This window comes from Dendronephthya gigantea, unplaced genomic scaffold (assembly GCF_004324835.1).
Source record: "Dendronephthya gigantea isolate DGI-Jeju-01 unplaced genomic scaffold, DenGig_1.0 000014F, whole genome shotgun sequence".
In the NCBI taxonomy this organism is placed as follows: Eukaryota; Metazoa; Cnidaria; class Anthozoa; order Malacalcyonacea; family Nephtheidae; genus Dendronephthya; species Dendronephthya gigantea.
The window spans coordinates 1,578,772-1,598,098 of record NW_021163024.1 but is presented as its reverse complement, the minus strand read 5'-3'; the positions used below and the strand labels follow the sequence as shown (position 1 = coordinate 1,598,098).

The window sequence follows — 19,327 nt, the reverse complement described above, 5'->3', positions numbered from 1 at the left end:
AATGACACTGAGTAAATGCCTAACCACTAAGTGGAAACTAGATTTCTCGTACACTCTCTGAACCATCATGGTAAAGTATGGCTGCTGTGTTATAAAACTAAGCGTTCCTTTCTCTCATTATTTCTGCCGTGAATTTAATCATTTTCGTTTGTGTACAAAACGTAACTATAATTCATCAATTAGGTATAAACATTGTTGTATCTCATCTAGTTTATGTCATTAAGACTTTGAAAACATGATAACTAATTAATTGCGTTTTGTGCTGACACATTTTGGTTTGAAGGGCTTTGAAATTTTTAGTCATTTAGACCAATTTAGATCAGCGAAATTGATCAGCGACATTTCAACATAAAATTGATATTTGGTGCGACTGTAAAGGGAGTAAATCTAAAATTAAGCAAGGCATTAAAAAGTATTTCTATCATACATTCCTGCAGGCTTCCGTTCGCAAAGTTACATTTAGAAACATAGATCTTTAAGATAACAAAGCCATTTTATAAATCGACTTTTCTTCCAACTAACAGCGCCTGGGACTAGGCTGTCGCTTTGTTATTGTTCAAGAGACCTGGGCCGAGTTTGTGTTTTCCCGCCAAAATGATTGTTTTTTTTTTATTAAAAATACAAGTTTGTTTGTTTTAAATATTGTTATATTTAAAAGAATTTGAGCTCTGAATAAAGCAAAAGACTTATATTGAATGGAAATATATAAGTGAGAATTGTCAAATAGTAGCTTAAGCGTCGCTGGAAGTGTTTCAGCAGAAACCAAAACATTCTTGACAAAAACGAAAATGGCAGGTCAAAGGCAACCTCGATACAGTAAGTGTAGAAGGCCCCAAATACGGTTGTTACACGCTTTTAAAGAGTTGCTTGGAGGAGTAAAACGCGTACGGCATAAAACGTACTCAAAAACTATTCATAAACGTCGACTAAACCTATTAAATCTGTTGTAATAGATGCAACATGTTATACGTGTACTACTTTACTTAGTTTACTATTGTATTCTTGGTATACAGTATAGACCTACTCTCATCCAAATAATAGCTGTATTAATATGCTTTCAAACTATCCCTTTTAGGCCTTTTCTAACAAATAAAAAAAACTAATTTTACTGATTGTATAAAATTAATTTTATAATAGAGTTTGATTTCAAGACTCCAACAAACGTTGATCCATACACAAGTACAACAAGTTCATTTCTTAGCATGGGAAAATCAAATCTACCTTCATGGAAACAAAAATCATCTAGTTCTGCCTCGCAATTCTTCGGTAAACTAAGGTAAGTATTAAACTGAGGTATATAGCGTCTTTCCTAGAACTAAAATTTGATGTAAATTAACGACTCAACAGACAATATTTCATTTCTGGGTGACGCTGTGGTTCTGAATTCTAAAATGCCAAGTTCTCGGGGCATTTGGAGTGAATTATGTGTAGCCATGTTTTCTTTACATAATGTGGAGGAATAAGAAACATGAGGGTTGTATACCCCTATACGTTTCCTGCATGGAACAGCAAGAATTTGTTCTCTGCTGATTTTAAATCACCCGAATAAAAGCCTATTCCAACCCCCTTTATTTGCGCCTATTTTCCTGGAAAATAAATATAAAGCCGGGATTTTCTAATGAAGGCCAGGGCACTGGCCACAGTCCCTTAAAAAATTCCGGTATTTCATACTGAACTTTCAAAAATTACATATACTGACAATTTTATGGCATTTTTAAAGGAATTACAATGATTTCTGATGGCGAAATATGTGAAATATGCAACTTTTCTGTCAGTTGACTTGGGATTAGACCTGTAACTAAGATCTGGCAATAGCTTATCATCTTGTGATCATCATTTTTTTAGCTCCTCCAGCTCAAGTGTAACACCAGGTACTTCATTACGGGGCTCTACTCCTTACAAAGCCTTCACACGAACACCAATCAATCCTCCTGGATCTCGTAAGAATCCTCATCATTCCAGCAGTGTAACATCAGCAGCCTCGGGACCTTCAGTCCTTGTTGGTAAGGCAACCTTGTAATACATGATTTCTACTGGTAAACTAAACTAGTAAAAGTAATCTCTACTGCGCTATTTGCGGAATATGTTGTCCTGAAATGTAAAAAAATAGCTAAGCCTAAAGGCCCTGTTACACGGTCCAATTCGTTTTCCAACTAGCGATGCAATTCTGCACTTTTGACAGATGTAAATTTGGCAACTACAAAACTTTTATGTTTATTACACTCCACGTACGTTTCAAACACTTACATTTTGAAAACTCTGCACCAATTTACATAGATCTCTTAAAAGTAGGATTGCATTGCAAGTTGCAAAAAAATTGCACCATGTAACAGGGCCATGTCAAGTTGTTGAATTTTTTATGAGCTGTCTTCACGTGAACTACAAAATTTTTATACAAAATTGACAACTATTACGTTGCATTTGATAATATTTTGCAGTTAAACCTTCAAGCTTGTCCACTCAATTTCCAGTTCCTTCGATGAAGTGTCCTTGTTCAAAATTTAGTCAATTCACTTTTACATTAAGAGTTCTTGTAGGCCTTATCCTATATAGAGCTTACAAAAAATCTTATGCTGTTCCCTAATTATGATGCAAACAGTGTATGAAATCGATCATATCGCCTAAATTTTTCACTTACAGCACTTGTTGAAGGTCGGGGATTGGCAAAAGGTGAAATTGGCATGGCAAGCCTCGACTTGAAAAGACCAGAACTTCTTTTATCGCAGGTGTGCTTTGATGAAATGAAAATTATTATGTCGTGTCATGTTTTGTCGCATCGCGTCGTGTCGTGTTACATGTCTCATTCTCTATGTACTAAACTTAAGTTTTCAGACAGCCAAACGTATGTGAAAGTGCTAACAAAACTTCAAGTTTTGCAGCCTCTCGAGGTGAGTATCCCTTATGAATAAAAAAGCGCTCCTATTAGTTCTATGTCATTGTCATCTTCAGTTGATTGTTTGGTTAAAGAAATAAAGAAGAAAAAATTTTTTGTAAGAACGAAGTTTTACTTGTTAAAAATTAATAAATAGAAATGGAATTGATTTTCTCGAAGACTCTGGAGATATTCGGAATTCTCACACAAGAAATAAAAAATGAAACGAAGAAGTTGAAAGAAGTTGAACAGAAATTTTACCCGAAAACGCAAAGCTCAAACTCAATATTATAACGAATAAATCACTAAATCAATGTTCGTCTCTAGAATATACTGTGGAGCGGTTCTCTGTTGTAGGTTATCATACCAAACACGGCTTGTGAAGCTGGTAAGATGACAAAGCTTTGTGAAATCATCACAGATCAGTTTTCCAACGTCAGTCTCTCAACTGTGCAACGAAAATATTTTAACGAATCCCAAGGTGAAGTCATGCAACATATCTTGTTTCAAATATATTATCTATCTGAAAGTTTCGTATGACTTACCACATATCATATTATGGCGTGAGAGAGGAAGGGTCTGCGATAGTTGCTTTAAATAAGGCTAAATAAAAATTGAATATGGTTTGAGTAGCGTCCTGAACCAACAAGTCTGGAAGTAAATATATGTTATTTACCAGATTGGAGGTCCGTATAGGGAAATATTTCCCGACGTCTCAAAAACGGCCCGAGGGAAATATTTCTCTATACGAACCGACTAAACTGGTAAATAATAGAATAAATAATAGATAGATAAAATTCATAAAAATCTCATACGGACCTCTCTACGGCCTCATACGGACCGCTCGCGTATCCAATCAGATTGCAGGAAACGCTAAAATATGAATTCGGACCGCAAGAAAAAAATAATAAATAGTAATTCACACCTTAAATTTTAATGGGGAAACTCAGTCAGTAAGTTAACAGATGTAATATTTTGTCCGATATTGGGGAATTATTGTTGTTAACGGCATCTTTTCACCATAAAACCTTATCAGGATCAGAGGTAATATTTTCTGTTTAAGTAAATGCATACGAGTGATGATGATTTCTAGGTTTACAGTATATAAAGCAACTGTGTGTCCCCGAATTCAATGCCGTAGAAATGGAGGTTTCCTCCAAGTGAGTGTCTTCGATTTATTTTCTCTCTTAATTGCATTATGATGTTAATTTTTAATGTTTTTTTTAATGCTTTTCATAGATACTACTGTCTTGCAACTGCATCAGTAAGTGTGACCAATTATTTTGCACCAGGCGCCGATTCTACGAAGGCTGGATAACGCTATCAACCAGTTTTTTTCAATCATTATAGAAACACTTGAAAAGTGATATTAAAAGGAAAATACAAAACTTACTATACTAGCTTAGGAGTAAACCCTAGAACGAATTGACAAGACCACTATCCAGCTTTCGTACAACCGGCCACCGTACCATACATATTTGGCCTAGCTAAATGAAATAGAGTGCGTAATACTACTTTTAGTGAAAATCGTTAAGATTATCGCGTACAATCGTTTCAGGCACTTCTCAAGTATGTTGAATTCATTCAAAACCTTGTTTACGCACCTGGATCATTGAGGATTGTGTTCAAAGGAAGCGAACAAACGACTATGATTGGTACGAGTTGAAAAATTTTGTATTGCATGCTGTTGGTAGATTTCAAAAATCAGAAACCACTGGAATTAGCCATTTCCCAATCGAGCTGGGTACTGGGTCTAGTCGCGAACTGCAAAGCATCTATGGACTGTTTGGAGGGGACAGGAAATAATCATTTGTAATCATTTGTCCTGCCTCTAAGCAGTCCATAGATATTTTGCGGTTCGCGACTAGACCCAATACCCTGTTCGATTGGGAAGATGGCTAATGCTAAAAGGAGAAAGTGTTCCCTCAATTGTATATTTTTACATCCGACGTCCGTTGTACCAAAGTTTGGATTGTAGTAAGTAGTTTGGACTATAGCAAGTAGTTATAGTAAGTAGCAATTAAAAAACGTATGTTCAAGACCGTATAAATGTCTGTTAGTTTGCCTCAACGAGCAGATGAAGTTGCAGCTCGGTTTTTGATCACAAATGTAAAAGGAACCATTACGAGTTGTTGAGGGATTTTTCTTTGAAAAAATATAGGCTATTATAACAGCGTGAATACAAATATTTTTTGAACACGATTAAGAAAAGTGAATCACTAAACGAAATAATGAGTGACTATATGAAATATTTAAGTGTTCATAAAAGATATTAAAGTAAGCTAAATTATTTTAAATTTTTTTTGTAAATCATTTTAATGTTTTTTTTTGTAAACACATGATTTGTGAACTGTTCCTGTGTCGTTTTAACCGCGTACTTAATAGTGGGTGTCATGGTCGGCCGTTTGCTCGACGATCCCTTATTTTAAGATGAGCCAAGACGGACGGGTCCTTCCTTCCGCGCTGAATTGAGGACTTTAGCCTAATTCAAGAGGTTCTCATGCAAAGACATTGATATTTAAAACATAGACAAAATTGAATTTAAAATGTATTTTTTCCTTTTTTAACATGTAAAAATATAATGTATTGAAATTGTTAAATAATAATGTTCAACTTTAATAACGACTTTTGTAATATTTATAAACTTGTTAAAAAATGTAAATAATATTATTGTTCCCTTTTATCTCTTTCACTGAACTTTGCGTTTCCGACACATCGAAATTGTAATCGTCTCATTGCTAAATATCTCATACACAGCAACTCTTTTGCCGCTTTCTTTTCTTCCTCTCGTTTTAAAATTATTCTTTTTAAATGTACCAAAATATTATCCACCAAAATCTCTTTACTCTCCATCTTTACTTTGCGTACGTACGCATCGTACTTTGTGTACGTACTCGTTCATGGAATTACTTGTGGGAATCATTTGGCATCCAAAGACATTCTAAACATTGCCCTAAAGTTGAAACAGAAGCATATGGCATGTGGTTACAAACACATTAAAAATGATTTACAAACGTTTTGCTTACTTCAATATCTTTTATGAACACTTTCATATTTCATATAGTCACTCTTTTCATCGTGTTCAAAAAATCTTTGCATTCACATTGTTATAATATATTATTTTTAAAAAATCCTAACGATCGCAAAAATATCTTTTTTTAAATTTAACTTTGTTTACATGTTTTTCTACTTGCCAATGTTTGCCCGAAAAATTTTCTGAACCATTCCGAAACAAAACAAATCCCCAACGCGTGGACCCCACGCAAACCATAAAAAATGCTGACGTTGCGAGTTTTTGAGCCTGGGTGGGGAGGTATAACTATTATAGTAAACACTTTGCAGACCGAAACGAGGCTAGTCGCGGACATACAATTACACCATGCAGATGAAAGAGATATGCTTGACTTTCTGATAACCTAGCTCAATTAAGACGGCTCACTACAGTTTCAGGGAATTGCTAAGAACAGGCTTAACATTACGCTTTACGACATAAAGTTTTGACATTTTACTATAGATGCATCAACAGCAAGAAATTTAGAGCTGGTACTGAATGCTCGAAATTTAGGAAGTGATCATTGTCTTTACGGTGTAATGAACCATACAAAGACTGCTGCTGGAGGTACGATATTTAACAGTTATTTTGCTCACTCTCGCCGTACTACAGTGACTGCAAAACTTATTCACGGGATTACGGGATGTCAATATCAATGATGAATACGCTGTTTTACCAATACACATGATTTTGTTCGCGTTAGTGGTTCCTTCAAAAAAATTGTGCTCTGCATGTCAGATAAACTTGCTGCAAAATATACCGGAAACTTGACGCATTGACTGACTATAAATATTGCTTTCACATCGCATAGTATAAATTTTTCCAAATGGCAGCACACAGAGACGTTTCCCGATATCGCCAGGCCGGTCCATCCCAAGTTTTAGCAATGTTTATATACGTGGTAAATCAATCACATCATTGATTTTCAGCTCGTATGTTGAGATCTAATATACTGCAACCACCATCAGGTAGGTGTACGTACCTTCTAACTCGCGTTTATTTTGAATTGATTGCATTTCATGATTGCATTGACCCAGGTCTACTTAATTATTTCCTAAAGCTCCGGGCCTTTCCTTACTGTTCTCTTGTACAAATTCATCCAGCAATATATCATACAGGGATGATTTAGCCGGGGGGGGAGAAATAATAAATAATATGACTGAGGTTAAAATATATCACTTGAGTATAAGTAGTGTTTCGAATATCATTTTAGTACAGGAGTGTTTCGTCCTAATGAAGCCGGGGAGTGGCTTGAAAAATTATTTCTCCATGCATAGCAAGCAGGATACTAGAATGAAAGAATATGGACAAAAGATCGCACATGTATAAAATTATATTTAAAATGTCATTTTGATAGATGTTGGAACAATAAACACGAGACTTGACTGCGTTACTGAACTTCTTGAAAAAGAGGTAAAATACCTTATTTGACTGTGCACATTCACATTATGATAATACTACACTGCGGTTATGCAGTACAGCTCTCCAAAAGCTAATCATTCGATTTTATTCTTTTTGATAATAGGAAGAGTTTTACACGCTGCAATCAGGTATATCTGTGGTTTGTCCATAGACATGTCATGTAAGAATACATAACATCGTAAATCCATGTATGGCTTTTAGGAAAGGGAGGGAGAGAAAAGTTGTTAAGAGGAGTGTAGGAAAAGGGAGGATGACAATTACTTGTGATAGAAATAAAAAATTTCTAGAACTAACGCCTGTATTCTAAAAGCTCACTCACACTTAAACTCATTGAGTGGGAGCTCTTAATCTTCTCATAACGTTTCAATGGCGATATCTCCAGCCAAATAGGGGCTTGATTTTCAGTGTTTAACCTTAAATCTTTCCACCTCTTCAGAAAGAACTTTCTCATTGCCCAGCATTAAATTTATGTCACACTCAATGAGTGTGAGTGTGAATGAGCTTTTTGAATACAGGCCTATGTGTGCTTTAAGTAAATCTGCTCGTATAGGGTATATTTTTTCACCAACTCGATATTTTTGAGGAGCTCACATTCAACGCTGTGTTAACGTAAAGTTTCTATAGTCTTGACTTTGCATCCTTTCGCACTTTGTCTAAAGTACACTATTTCACTTAGTAACTAGAATCTAAATTAAACTAAATTATAGTAACTAGATCTTAAACCATCAATGTAGATTTCTTTAAATCTCGTGTTCCATAAAAAATTGTCGGGATTACCTTCAACAATGCACATCAAATAGCCTACGCATGTTTTTTTGCTTCTCTGCAGTTCTTGCAAGATTTTTAGACGTGGACCACATTACAACAATGTGCATACAAGTTCCAAAGACGGAAACAGTAAAAACTGCTGAATCAAAAATAACCAACGTAATTTACCTCAAACACACTTTGGAACTTGTTGATCCTCTACGAGAAGCGCTCAAGAATTTCGAGAATACACTCTTCACTGCATATTACCAGGTAAACATCACTAATATAATGGTCGTAATATATTGGTGACGCACAACATAAATATATGAATATGAATATATACCCCCTCCCAATTACAGTGTTCCCCAGGATACTCCCTAGTCCCTCCAAAAGTATTATAGCATGATTGCTTTAACATGATCTGGCAAATAAGAGTTCTGCGATGTCAGCAAATAATTGAACTTACGATTTGAGGCATTAAAATATCAGTTCCGCATGTTCCGCAATACTGCCACGCGTGGATCTGAGCACCGCGGTTCACCATGAATATTGCCATACTCTCAAATACAATTTTCCCGATGAATAACTAATTCTGCCCAAACTGCCTGGTTGGCTGTCAATATTTCAACAAAAATATAAGTACAGAGGCCAGTTGTATAAAAGATATAGTTGCCTTTTAACTGTAGTTAAGGATTGAATTGGCGAATCAGAATTGTGTATTTCTGAGTTAATTAGGATTTAACTATGCAAAATGTAGTTAAAGGGTTTTATACAACCGGCCTCAGGATGTCCCAAAAAACGCAATTAGCCTTTCAAGCCTAATTCCTAAAATTTTTATAAAAACGTGATGAAATTAATGGATAATTATACCTTATTTTAAAGCCTGCTCATCTTTCATCGGTATAATTGCTAAATGCACCGTAAAAGAATATTTTATAATTTTTATGTCCCATGAGTATTCAAAAACCTACTACAAATTCATGTTTGTCCTTAATACCACCAAACTGTTTGGATAAACTTCAATCATATACAGTATATAACATCATGCATGCAGTCATGCTGCTGTTAACTGTTCCTTGTTGAGAGCTACTTCAAAACCCAAAGTTTGAACTGCAAATATTGCGAGTTTTTTGGGACACCCTTTACCTCTCGTTGTTTTACTTCCTTTATAGACTTTGAGTGAGCCTAGATTTAAGAAAATTATGGCAGAAATACAGAAAGTGATTCATGATGATACGCGCTATCAAAAGGGAACTATGAATATGAGGACACAGAAATGCTTTGCAATTAAAGTGAGTGAATAAAACACATGACCTAACTCGACAGTGAAGCTAGGAAAAAATTCCTATAATCGTATACAAAAGGGGGAATTATTGTTGCTATTAAGTTGTTTATTTAGGCAATTCAATTCCTTCGTTATAATTGTCCCGACTACTTCACCTGACTACGTAAGAAAACAATATTATACTCTTGTGTGTACGTGTTTCATAAACCGATTTATCTACAGATAATTCTATTTCATCATCTTCGTACCATGTTGCACTAGGCACAATTTGCCAATATTTTTATATTGAATTCCTTTCTAATAAATTGTATTGACTATAGCCCCGTTTACACTGCACTTAATTTATTTGCACAGCACGGTTAAATTGGTACCAGTGCCCAATTTCATTAGTGCTCTGGCCGGGCGCGGATGCTAATGATACTAAGAGTATCTACCATCATTTTATTTTTCAGCCACACATTAACGGTATGTGTTCCAGTCAACAATGTTTTTTCAAACTACAGCAGCGTTTCTGCCGTTCGTGCCAGCCACTTCGAGTTTAGTATTGCTGTTTGGATAGTGTCAGAGCCAGAGAATTAAGAAAACAAAAGTCTATGAAACCAGAATGACGTGAAAGTTCCATCATACAAGAATTACATCTTCAATAGTTTATCTTTAGCGACAGCGATTACGCTGTTATATGATTTATATCATCTCATCTTTTTATCTGGGAGAAACGTGTGTGTAGTTTTTTTTATCTCCTTGTATCTCCGATTACTACAAAATTGAAGCCTCCCTAAGGCATTTAACTCATGCATGGGATTTAAAAACATTTCTGCAGTTCCTAGCAATACCAGTTTAAAGTATTCGTAATGTTTAGGTTTACTGGATGTTGCAAGAAGAACATACACAGAGATTGTTGACGATTCTTTAGGTAAGTTTTTTCGGTAATTTAAAAAAATCTATGTAAGTACTAAGAACAGATTACTTTGTAATGGTTATCCACTGTTTATTTAGCCAATATTCTGACAAAGCATCATGGTTTTACTTTAATGCCTAATTCATGACATGAAACGTCATAATAGTAGGATATATTATTTGCCATCCTCCAAAAGTACATTTCTCACCAAACATCTTGTTACCTTATGTATAGCTCTTGTGAAGCAGCTTGGTGAACGACATGATTTACCTATAAAATCTGCTTACAATACCACCAGAGGTTTTCACGCACAAATGAACCTTAACAATAATATATCAATTGAAGAATTACCCAGCCAGTTTATTAAAGTTGTCAAAACGAAAAATGTGGTGGCATTTACCACAGCTGATTTGGTAGGTCTGTTAGCAAGCGCTTTACGGCTTCGTTTCACAACACCGGACATATTATTATGCAGCCTCGTCTCCAGCGCGTGTTTTTGCTTTGATATAATTGCGTAATTCGTGTCTCGCGCGGAAGAACACGCGCGAAGCGACGGAACTAAGAATCACGCAATCGCAATTTAAATAAAACATAACACGCGGCGGATCTGGATGGATCAACCTGAAAATACCACATTAATTGATTCACAACAACATTAATTGATTTATGGCTGTTTTCTACTGTCACGTTTTTTTTACGTACGTATACGCACGTTAAAGTTTAAAATAATCTAAACGTAGATACTGAAAACTACGTTACGTTTGTCAACCATGGTCGCACCCGGTTAAGCCGTAAATCCCCATACATACTCCAATCTCAATCGTGCAAAACCAGTACTTTTCAATCATCCTTTTATAACCGTATTATCAAAACCTGGAACTGCCTTTGTAAGGACATTAACTTTGATCTCATCACAGATCCTAACTCTTTTAAAACTTTTCTGAAAAGAAAGTACTCTTTATTAATGGACACATATGATGTCGATAGTCCCTGTTCGTGGTCTCTTGTTCGTAGTTGCTCGTGTCATAAATCCTAAATAGTGACTTACTGTATCATTTCTATTATGTTTGTGATATTGTTTTTAATGTTTAATTCTTGGCGGGTATCTTGCATGGTTCTTGCACTAGTTCCGTTTATACTTTGCCATTTAGGATCATTATCTGTTTAGTATTAATTTTGTATTCTACCGTATGTATTAATGAGTGATCCTAATAAAGTCGACAATAATAATAATAATAATAAATGATACTCTAAATGATGAAATCAACGATTGAATAGATGCATAGGATTCTGTTGATGATTTGGTGTTGCTTTTTTCTGGCATAGAATTAATTATGCAACAACTTAGAAGGTTTTAAACTTTTACGTGCGTGTACGTACGTGAAAAAAACGCGGCAGTGGAAAACAGCCTTTAAACACAAAGTAATGATCTTTTCCGATCCGGCTGACCGAGCAATTGCCTTTACTGAAAACAACCTTAGTATTGAGGATAAAAAACTGTCGAGTTACGAAGCTTATCACATAACATGTAACGGTTTAAATTTGTTCAGTCGTCCTAAATCTTACTGTATTTTTCCTGCAGTTCAGTAAAATGAGTTATTGATTTTTAGATCAAACTAAATGGTTAGTGACCTTCATGGATTTAAGATAAGTAGCTATTAAATGATTTATTGAATACTAAAAACTATCGGTCCTAACTGTCAGTTATTGTTACTTAAAGCAAATATCACTGAAAATTTGTTGAACGATTTGCAGATCGCATACGGGAATCAATGAATGAAATCTATCTGATGACGAACATGTATGTACATTTTTTCATCCAATTTTATATTTGAACGTCTTTAACTCGATCTCTAATTGTGTACTACATTATAATTGTATAAAGCTTCCTAAATATTGAAGATTCCATAATATTCTAATTAGAGGCAAGGGCGTGGTGGGGGAGAGCAGGACCGAAACTAGACGCACTAACTTGCTTACTTGCCGTCAAAACAATAGTTTTTTAAACGAAATTAGTTGGACACAGAACAAGACACCTCGTTGCCGTTCGAAACCCCAACGGGCTTGCAGCCTGATTAAACCTCCTTCCCAAGTTTTAATCTCGACCTCTAACAGCGCAATATCCTCTGTTCTGATCGCATTTTCCCGTTATTTTTGCTGGTCCGACGCTTTTGACATGATAAAGCGGCGAAACAGTTTGATTTTGATGCATATTTCACGATAATTCTTTCGTGTTTACCCATGGCCAGAAGAGATAAACTAATTGGACGAAACTTGTACTGTATGTGTATAAATTTATTATACGGTTCAGGGGCCGCTTGTACGAAACCCGTTGTGTCCAATTGATGCATGTATAACGAACTAACGAACTTTCGTTCACTATAGTGTTGTATCGGAACTGTTGGCAGGAATACGTGATCAAATAGGCTGCCTTTACAAATTAAGTGATTGTGTGGCCACGTTGGATCTCCTAGTTTCGTTCGCTCATTCATGTACTCTGGCTGAATACGGTGAGGATATACGAATTATTATTAGAAATTTAATCAAACAAACGTTATTCTTTCAATTCTTTCAGGTTTCTTAGAAGCATCAATCTATCAAAAATACCTTGATCACAGCCACTATTTAAACGAAAACGGTCTCGTTTTCATTAGGACAATGCTTTTTGCCCCAACGACAAGCCAAAAAATAGTTGAATACTCTGACTTCTAGTCGTATGCTTGTATATAATAGTTATATAATTCTTCTCTAATGCATATCTTACAATATGTCATTGTCAAAGCAAGTCGAGCCGAATGAAAAATGGGCTTTAGTTGTTTTTTTTTCTAAACTAGGGTAGCCTAAAGTGCTCTAATTTATATGAGAAGTGATATTGATTACGTGTGAGGAAATTTTAATGCACTTTTTCTTCCTTCAGTTCGGCCAGAGTTCACTGATACATTGGCTATTCAACAAGGAAGACATCCAATCTTAGATAAAATTTTATCAGAACCACCTGTTCCTAACAATACGGTAAGAACTTTTACCATCTCCTGGCAGAGCAATAATAAGACTCTCTATCAACTAAATTGAAAACCCCCGTCTTTCCATCTCAAAAGGTAACAAACCTGCAGAAACTTAAACACTTCATGTTATTTAAATTAAATAGTACGCAGCTGATGGAAGCAATTTTGTGATCATCACAGGACCAAATATGGTAAATATAACGAAATGAACTAAATTGATTTTTCATCTACCCAAATCCTACATACATTACACCCAACACAGAGTCTTACAACACAGTGCACTAAACCACCCCAAACCATACAAAGTATAAGCAAGGGCCGAGGAGCCATCTAGAACGGGGGTAGGAGGGAGGAAGGTACTAATAAACAGGGCACTGTCTCGTATAGTAATACTACCATACACACGTGAAGACAGTGACAGGAAAGTAGTTTTATTTAGGTACTTATTTTATTACTTGCAAATCTTTGATGATATTATGTACTCCTCTTTCGTATTTTTTCGGTTTAAAATGATTATTAGGCACAATGAATTACTTTTTCTAAGAAGGGAACATGTAATGATTCAATGAAGGGCATCTCAGCTGAATATAGTGGCATATCCTGATCTGTTTTAGAAAAGTAGGGGAGGGGGCACCCGGCCCCAGTGCTTCCTCATTCCGTGGAGAAAACGTTTTGATCTTTTTATAGAGTGGAAAATCTACATATCTGAAGCAGATAGCTTTACTTCAAATCATGGCTCAGATTGGATCATTTGTTCCAGCAGAATATGCATCCTTTAGAATAGCGCGACAACTCTTCACTAGAATTGGTAGTGACGATGATATTGAAACCAATTCATCTACTTTCATGTTAGAGGTCTGTTCATAGCTTTATATATTTTACAAAATTTTTCACTCGATAAGTTCGTGCTGCTAAACATTATAAACTGCCTTTTAAACTTTCTTCCTACAATTATACAACTTTTTAAACTTCATTGCTACAATTTTACTACTTTTTAAACTTTACTGCTACATTCGTAGCACTACTATATCTGTACCACTATATCAGTTTCGTTCGGTTTACATTTTAGATGAAGGAAATAAACTACATCCTACAGGTATAAAAATAATTCAAAACAGTTAGTAAGCTGTACCAGTCTAATACCATTTACTTGCTGTTGTCAATTCAGGTCAACTTGACTGGCACCTCTAGTCACACCTGTTTAGTGGTAGTCAATAGTGGCGCCTGTTTCAACAAAGTATTTGGAAGAGGACGTTTGTCACGCATGTGCATGTTTCGTATTCTATTTATATTAAAAAATTCCATGAGGACTTTGCGGAATATTTTCTTACAGAATGTCACCAACGATTCTCTGATTATCATCGATGAACTAGGAAGAGGTATGGAATTTGAAGCACTCCACGAATACATACAAAACATAAGGGGTGTTCCTTTTTCCAAGATTCATGCATCACCAAGAAAGGAAATAACCTTCACCATCATTTCTGAGCCTCAAAATCTGAAATATCATCAATTAGCAATTCCCTAACTACGAACTAAGCATATATTCAATAAAACACATCTCAGCGCTTATTTTTTTCATCAGGCATTGTAGTCGGCCTTTTACATATTTTCATTTGAACTGAGTCTGTCCGTCTGAACGACTCAATATTAACAAGCTCTTCCCTTCTGGATTTAAAGTTTTCTTTGGAACTGATCTGCTGTAAAATTCAGATTGTCTTAGTAAAACTGATTATATTTGTCAATTGTTATAGGAACCAGCAGCGAAGAGGGACTTGCTATTTGCTACTCAATATGCGAGCACTTGCTTGCGAATAAGGTAGAAACGTTGTACTGAATTAAGGCAGCATGGCAACAAAATGGTAGTTTTCTGATTTTGGTAACCAGTTTTCTGAGCTAAACCAGAGTAAGGAAATCCAAAACTATAAGCGAAAAGACTATTTTAAATTATACGCATTTTGATTTTAAAAGGATGGATATCTTTCCTTGGGGCATTGACATGAAGAGATTATTTTTAATCATATTCCTTGTTCGGGGATTAGAATGGTTAACGATGGTTAACTAGGATTTACCTATTCATAATGTAGTTAGCATAATTATTTCCTAGGGTTCTTCCAGATTTACATATTGTGAAATTTCGTAGCGTTGCTTAATCCAAAGAAAAACAATTTTCAAGATGTTACAGTTTTTCATAGAGCTATTTTCTAGATGCTTTATTTTCTAGGCATTCACTTTCTTTGCAACGCATTTTCTGCAGCTGACTACAATGGATGGCTTGTACCCGAATATTGAAAAGTAAAAATATAATTTTAAAGTCTGGGTGATTTACTTGACTAAAGTAGTACATTCTTTATTGCAATTCCCAAATAATTTGACGCAACACTTTCTTTCAGCTATCACATGGAAATTCAGGTAAAGTGTTATAATATGTTTTGGTGAATTATATATGTGCAGACATTGATGCATACTATAGTGACTTAGTACTTTATGTAGTATAGGTTATTTAGATACTTTACCAATTTGGACATTATGACCATATATAGAGCGACACGAGGACAACAAGCGGGGTCTATTAAGATGGCTGTATATCTAGACTCGTTGTTGCAAGGAACTGTAGTTTGTACATTAAAATATCTCATGAATAAAATATGAGAACATTACACATACCATAGGTTAACTTTCGTTCTGGGGCTACAAAACATGTTTCGTGAGGGCTGAATTTAAAAAAATTAAGGTATGGTAATATACGCTAATGGAATCACGGTACGGATATCAAGAATTGCTTTGATCAAACATAAAATTTTACATTAGAGTAACCGACAAGAAATAAAGTTTTTGCCAAAACCGTGAAACGCGTGGGTCAAAAATAGAAATATGAAATAAAAGAATAAACAATAATTGAGGACAAACTCTTACGCCTGTATTCAAAAAGCTCTCTCACACTATTTGAGTGTGAAATAGAAATGTTGTTATTACTGATCAATGAGAACGTTCTTTTTTTGTTAATGAAAAGATTTAAGGTAAATCAACCCATTTTTGACTGAAAATACAGCCATGGAAAAGTTATAAGAAGATTGAGATATCCCACTCAATGAATTTGAGTGTGAGTGAGCTTTTAATTAGAATACGGGCTTTTGAGGTACATAAAGTAGGAAGGTAATAAATCCTTGCATTTCGTATCACCAATATTTTTTATATTAGAACTATCTATTTTTTTCCTTCTTAGAGAGTTTTCAACGAGGATGCACAGGGTGAAAAGATATCGTATACTCACACGCTGAGCAAAGGAAGTACAAGTGAAAAACATTATGGTATATACACTGGCCTTTATGTTGAATCACATCACTGGTCAAAATAGGAATCATTAATGTAGAAATTAGTGACAAAATGCATGGCTGTCACTTCGAGTTTTACCATAAAATACATTGAAGGAAAATAAGTATCGTGAAATCGTCGAGACTGTGGACTTTGGGCGCTGTTTTTTGACCTCTTGATTATTGGGGAAGGCTCGGGACAACGGCAAAGGACTTTTTACTCTTTGTATTTTATGGGTAAAAGTTGAAAACAATTATGTAAACCTCCCATCTCACATCGCAAATTCCTGGCGATGACTTTGTTTTTTGAATATACGGTGACGAGATTTACTAAATTAAGTTAAAACCAAAGCTTTGTGACTCCTAACTTACATAATGCCTTGCATAACATTAAGCTGAGCGTAATAGCTTGTCGAATATTCCTCCAGGATTAGAACTAGCCAAACTCTCCGCACTGCCTGGCGATTTGTTGCACGAAGCTGAAGAATTATCAAAAACTCTTACAGAACAAAAGAAGGTGAGAATCCTGTCAAAACAAAGGTTAATGATCAAGTTTTTAGGGCAAGGTTTCCAATTTTTGAGAAAATTAATAATTGTAATAATTTGTACACTGTAAAAATTTTAATACGCGATTCAACCGGCCAAGAAAATAAATTTTGTAAATGTTATTTATAGTAAAAACACAGTTTTATGCTATTCTTATCCTTTGTTCTCGTAAGCAACCACATAATTGTATTTTTCATTATCATATACTTTAGTCTCAGTCAGATTCTTCAATCGAAGCGAGGAAAGAAAGGGCAATCTTTCGTCTAGGAAACAAACTTACTCAAGCTGCAAAGAACTCGCGTCTTGATGAAAATGGACTACGAGCTTATTTGCAAGGTCTCAGCTCACAATATTACAGGGATATTGAAGACACGGAAGAGTAATTTTCTGTCTGAGGTGGTCGATGCTGGAAACAATATGATCAACATCTTCTACGCAACATGAACATATGAACTAACCAAATGTTTTAATTTATTTTGGTTCTGTAAAAATTATGGAACAATTGATTGTAAACAGCATAACGTATTCATTGTATTTCTGCAGTATGTTAATAATATGTTCCATATAATCACTTTGTTGATTATTCTTCGTGGTTTAAAAGTAATCATTTCAAAACAATTTTTGCATGAGGGCCAAACACGTTGTAATTATTTAAATTTTCCCTTACATATCTTAATTTATTGTAGCTTGATACAGGGACGCCAGAACCAGGGGGAACTGGGGCAGCAGCTCCATTAGGCCTGGTTTATACGTCGCATTTTGGTAGTCGAATGCATATCAAACAAGGTACCACCGCATTAACTATTGTTTGAATTGTATTCGGTTTGCACTAAAGTGCGACGTGTTTTATGTAGAAAGAGGTAAATTCATGTTTCCACAGACCACCCCACGGAGAGGAAGCTCAGTTAATACACACAGATTTCTCACAGATCCGCAAGAGAACGTATTTTCAGTTACAACTATATATTTATAACGATAACATGCCCCTCCCTTGTCCCTCTGAGCAGATTCACCTTTCCAGAAAAAAATATAGCATCGTATATAGCGCCTATGAACACCTACGACATTGTCTTTGGTAATGGCCGCTGATCTGGTCACACTGTGTACTGTGTGGGCGGGAAGAGGATGACTAAAATGGCGAAGTAAACAGAGTTGTTCACGAATTTAAATCTGTAGTTTAATCTGTGTCCATCCTTAGTTCAATCTGGCCATCGGGCGTTATTTTGGCGACAAGAATGAACTAAGCATACGCAGGAATAAATACTACCTTCAATCCAAAGCTCAATCAAAGGCGAGCCAGAAAATAACGTTCTTGGGAAATTTGATTCGTGTGATTGTGATCAAGTGAACCTGAGGTACGCCGGATGGTTTAAAAGCTTTGAGCTATTTGCTGGAACTTCTCCTTGACCTTGTAGAAGGATCTGACGAGAATATAAGGTACGGCAAGCTAAGCACCATAGACATAGTAAAGGTTAGGTATAAGGACATATTTCTACGGACTAAACACTGTCCAGCCTCCAGGCACTGGAATACAACGACAGGAACGGCAGCGATGCATGCCTTAACACCCTTTCTTCTTCTATTTTAATTCAACCTATTTCCTCTCGGACGTTTGAGAAGCTGAATCACCCCTTACGAAAAAAACACATGCGAAAACCACATGTGGAATCACATGTGACTCACATGTGAAATTGGAACCATTATATCACATGTGGTTCACATGTGGTGGTATCACATGTGGTTCACATGTGAGTCACATGTGGTTCAGTACATGTGGATCTGGAACAACCACATGTGGTTCACATGTTAGTCTGTTTTGACGTTCACATGTGGTTCACATGTGATCCACACAAACTACTGCATGACACCTTTAATTATCATTAAATCACTTAGACACAGTATTACAAGGTGAAGTAAATTAATGCACATATATTAAAAACCATATTACAAAATGAAGTGAAACATTTGACTATGTTAAAGAATAAAAGATACATCTGTAAATATAAAATAAAATGAATTATAATACTATAATTTATTTAGTCATCTTACTGTCCTTAATTGTTGCTAAGATCTTCCTGATTCTTTCTTCGGTTTTCCATTGACAGCCTAAATTCTTTGCACTCTTGTGTCATAACAGCTTTTAAAATTGTATAATTTGCTTGAGGAAATTTCATGATGACAAA

At 35.4% G+C, this 19,327-nt stretch overlaps 1 protein-coding gene across 1 annotated transcript; it reads left to right on the top strand.

Moving 5' to 3' along the window:
• The first annotated feature begins 788 nt into the window (after positions 1–788).
• Positions 789–17,527, top strand: LOC114519733 (mutS protein homolog 4-like). Its single transcript, XM_028539900.1, has 32 exons — positions 789–816; positions 1,138–1,276; positions 1,846–2,003; positions 2,641–2,726; positions 2,826–2,888; positions 3,230–3,353; positions 3,966–4,032; positions 4,112–4,136; positions 4,431–4,527; positions 6,387–6,491; positions 6,854–6,892; positions 7,282–7,337; positions 7,450–7,474; positions 8,176–8,366; positions 9,269–9,388; positions 9,834–9,846; positions 10,241–10,294; positions 10,514–10,692; positions 11,890–11,902; positions 12,035–12,080; positions 12,665–12,789; positions 13,197–13,291; positions 13,428–13,475; positions 13,972–14,139; positions 14,354–14,380; positions 14,618–14,663; positions 15,039–15,103; positions 15,509–15,579; positions 15,678–15,696; positions 16,511–16,595; positions 17,027–17,115; positions 17,357–17,527. Exons 1-32 carry the CDS (start codon positions 789–791, stop codon positions 17,525–17,527), a joined length of 2,637 nt encoding a protein of 878 aa, XP_028395701.1.
• The last annotated feature ends 1,800 nt before the right edge of the window (positions 17,528–19,327 follow it).

What these genes read in the sequence shown, in the direction of transcription:
- LOC114519733 (XM_028539900.1), top strand. Translation starts at nt 789, where the DNA reads ATGGCAGGTCAAAGGCAACCTCGATACA. An exon ending in ATCTATCTGATGACGAACAT is followed by an intron (nt 12,081 to 12,664) that starts GTATGTACATTT and finishes CGTTCACTATAG; the next exon opens with TGTTGTATCGGAACTGTTGG. An exon ending in AGCACTTGCTTGCGAATAAG is followed by an intron (nt 15,104 to 15,508) that starts GTAGAAACGTTG and finishes TTTATTTTCTAG; the next exon opens with GCATTCACTTTCTTTGCAAC.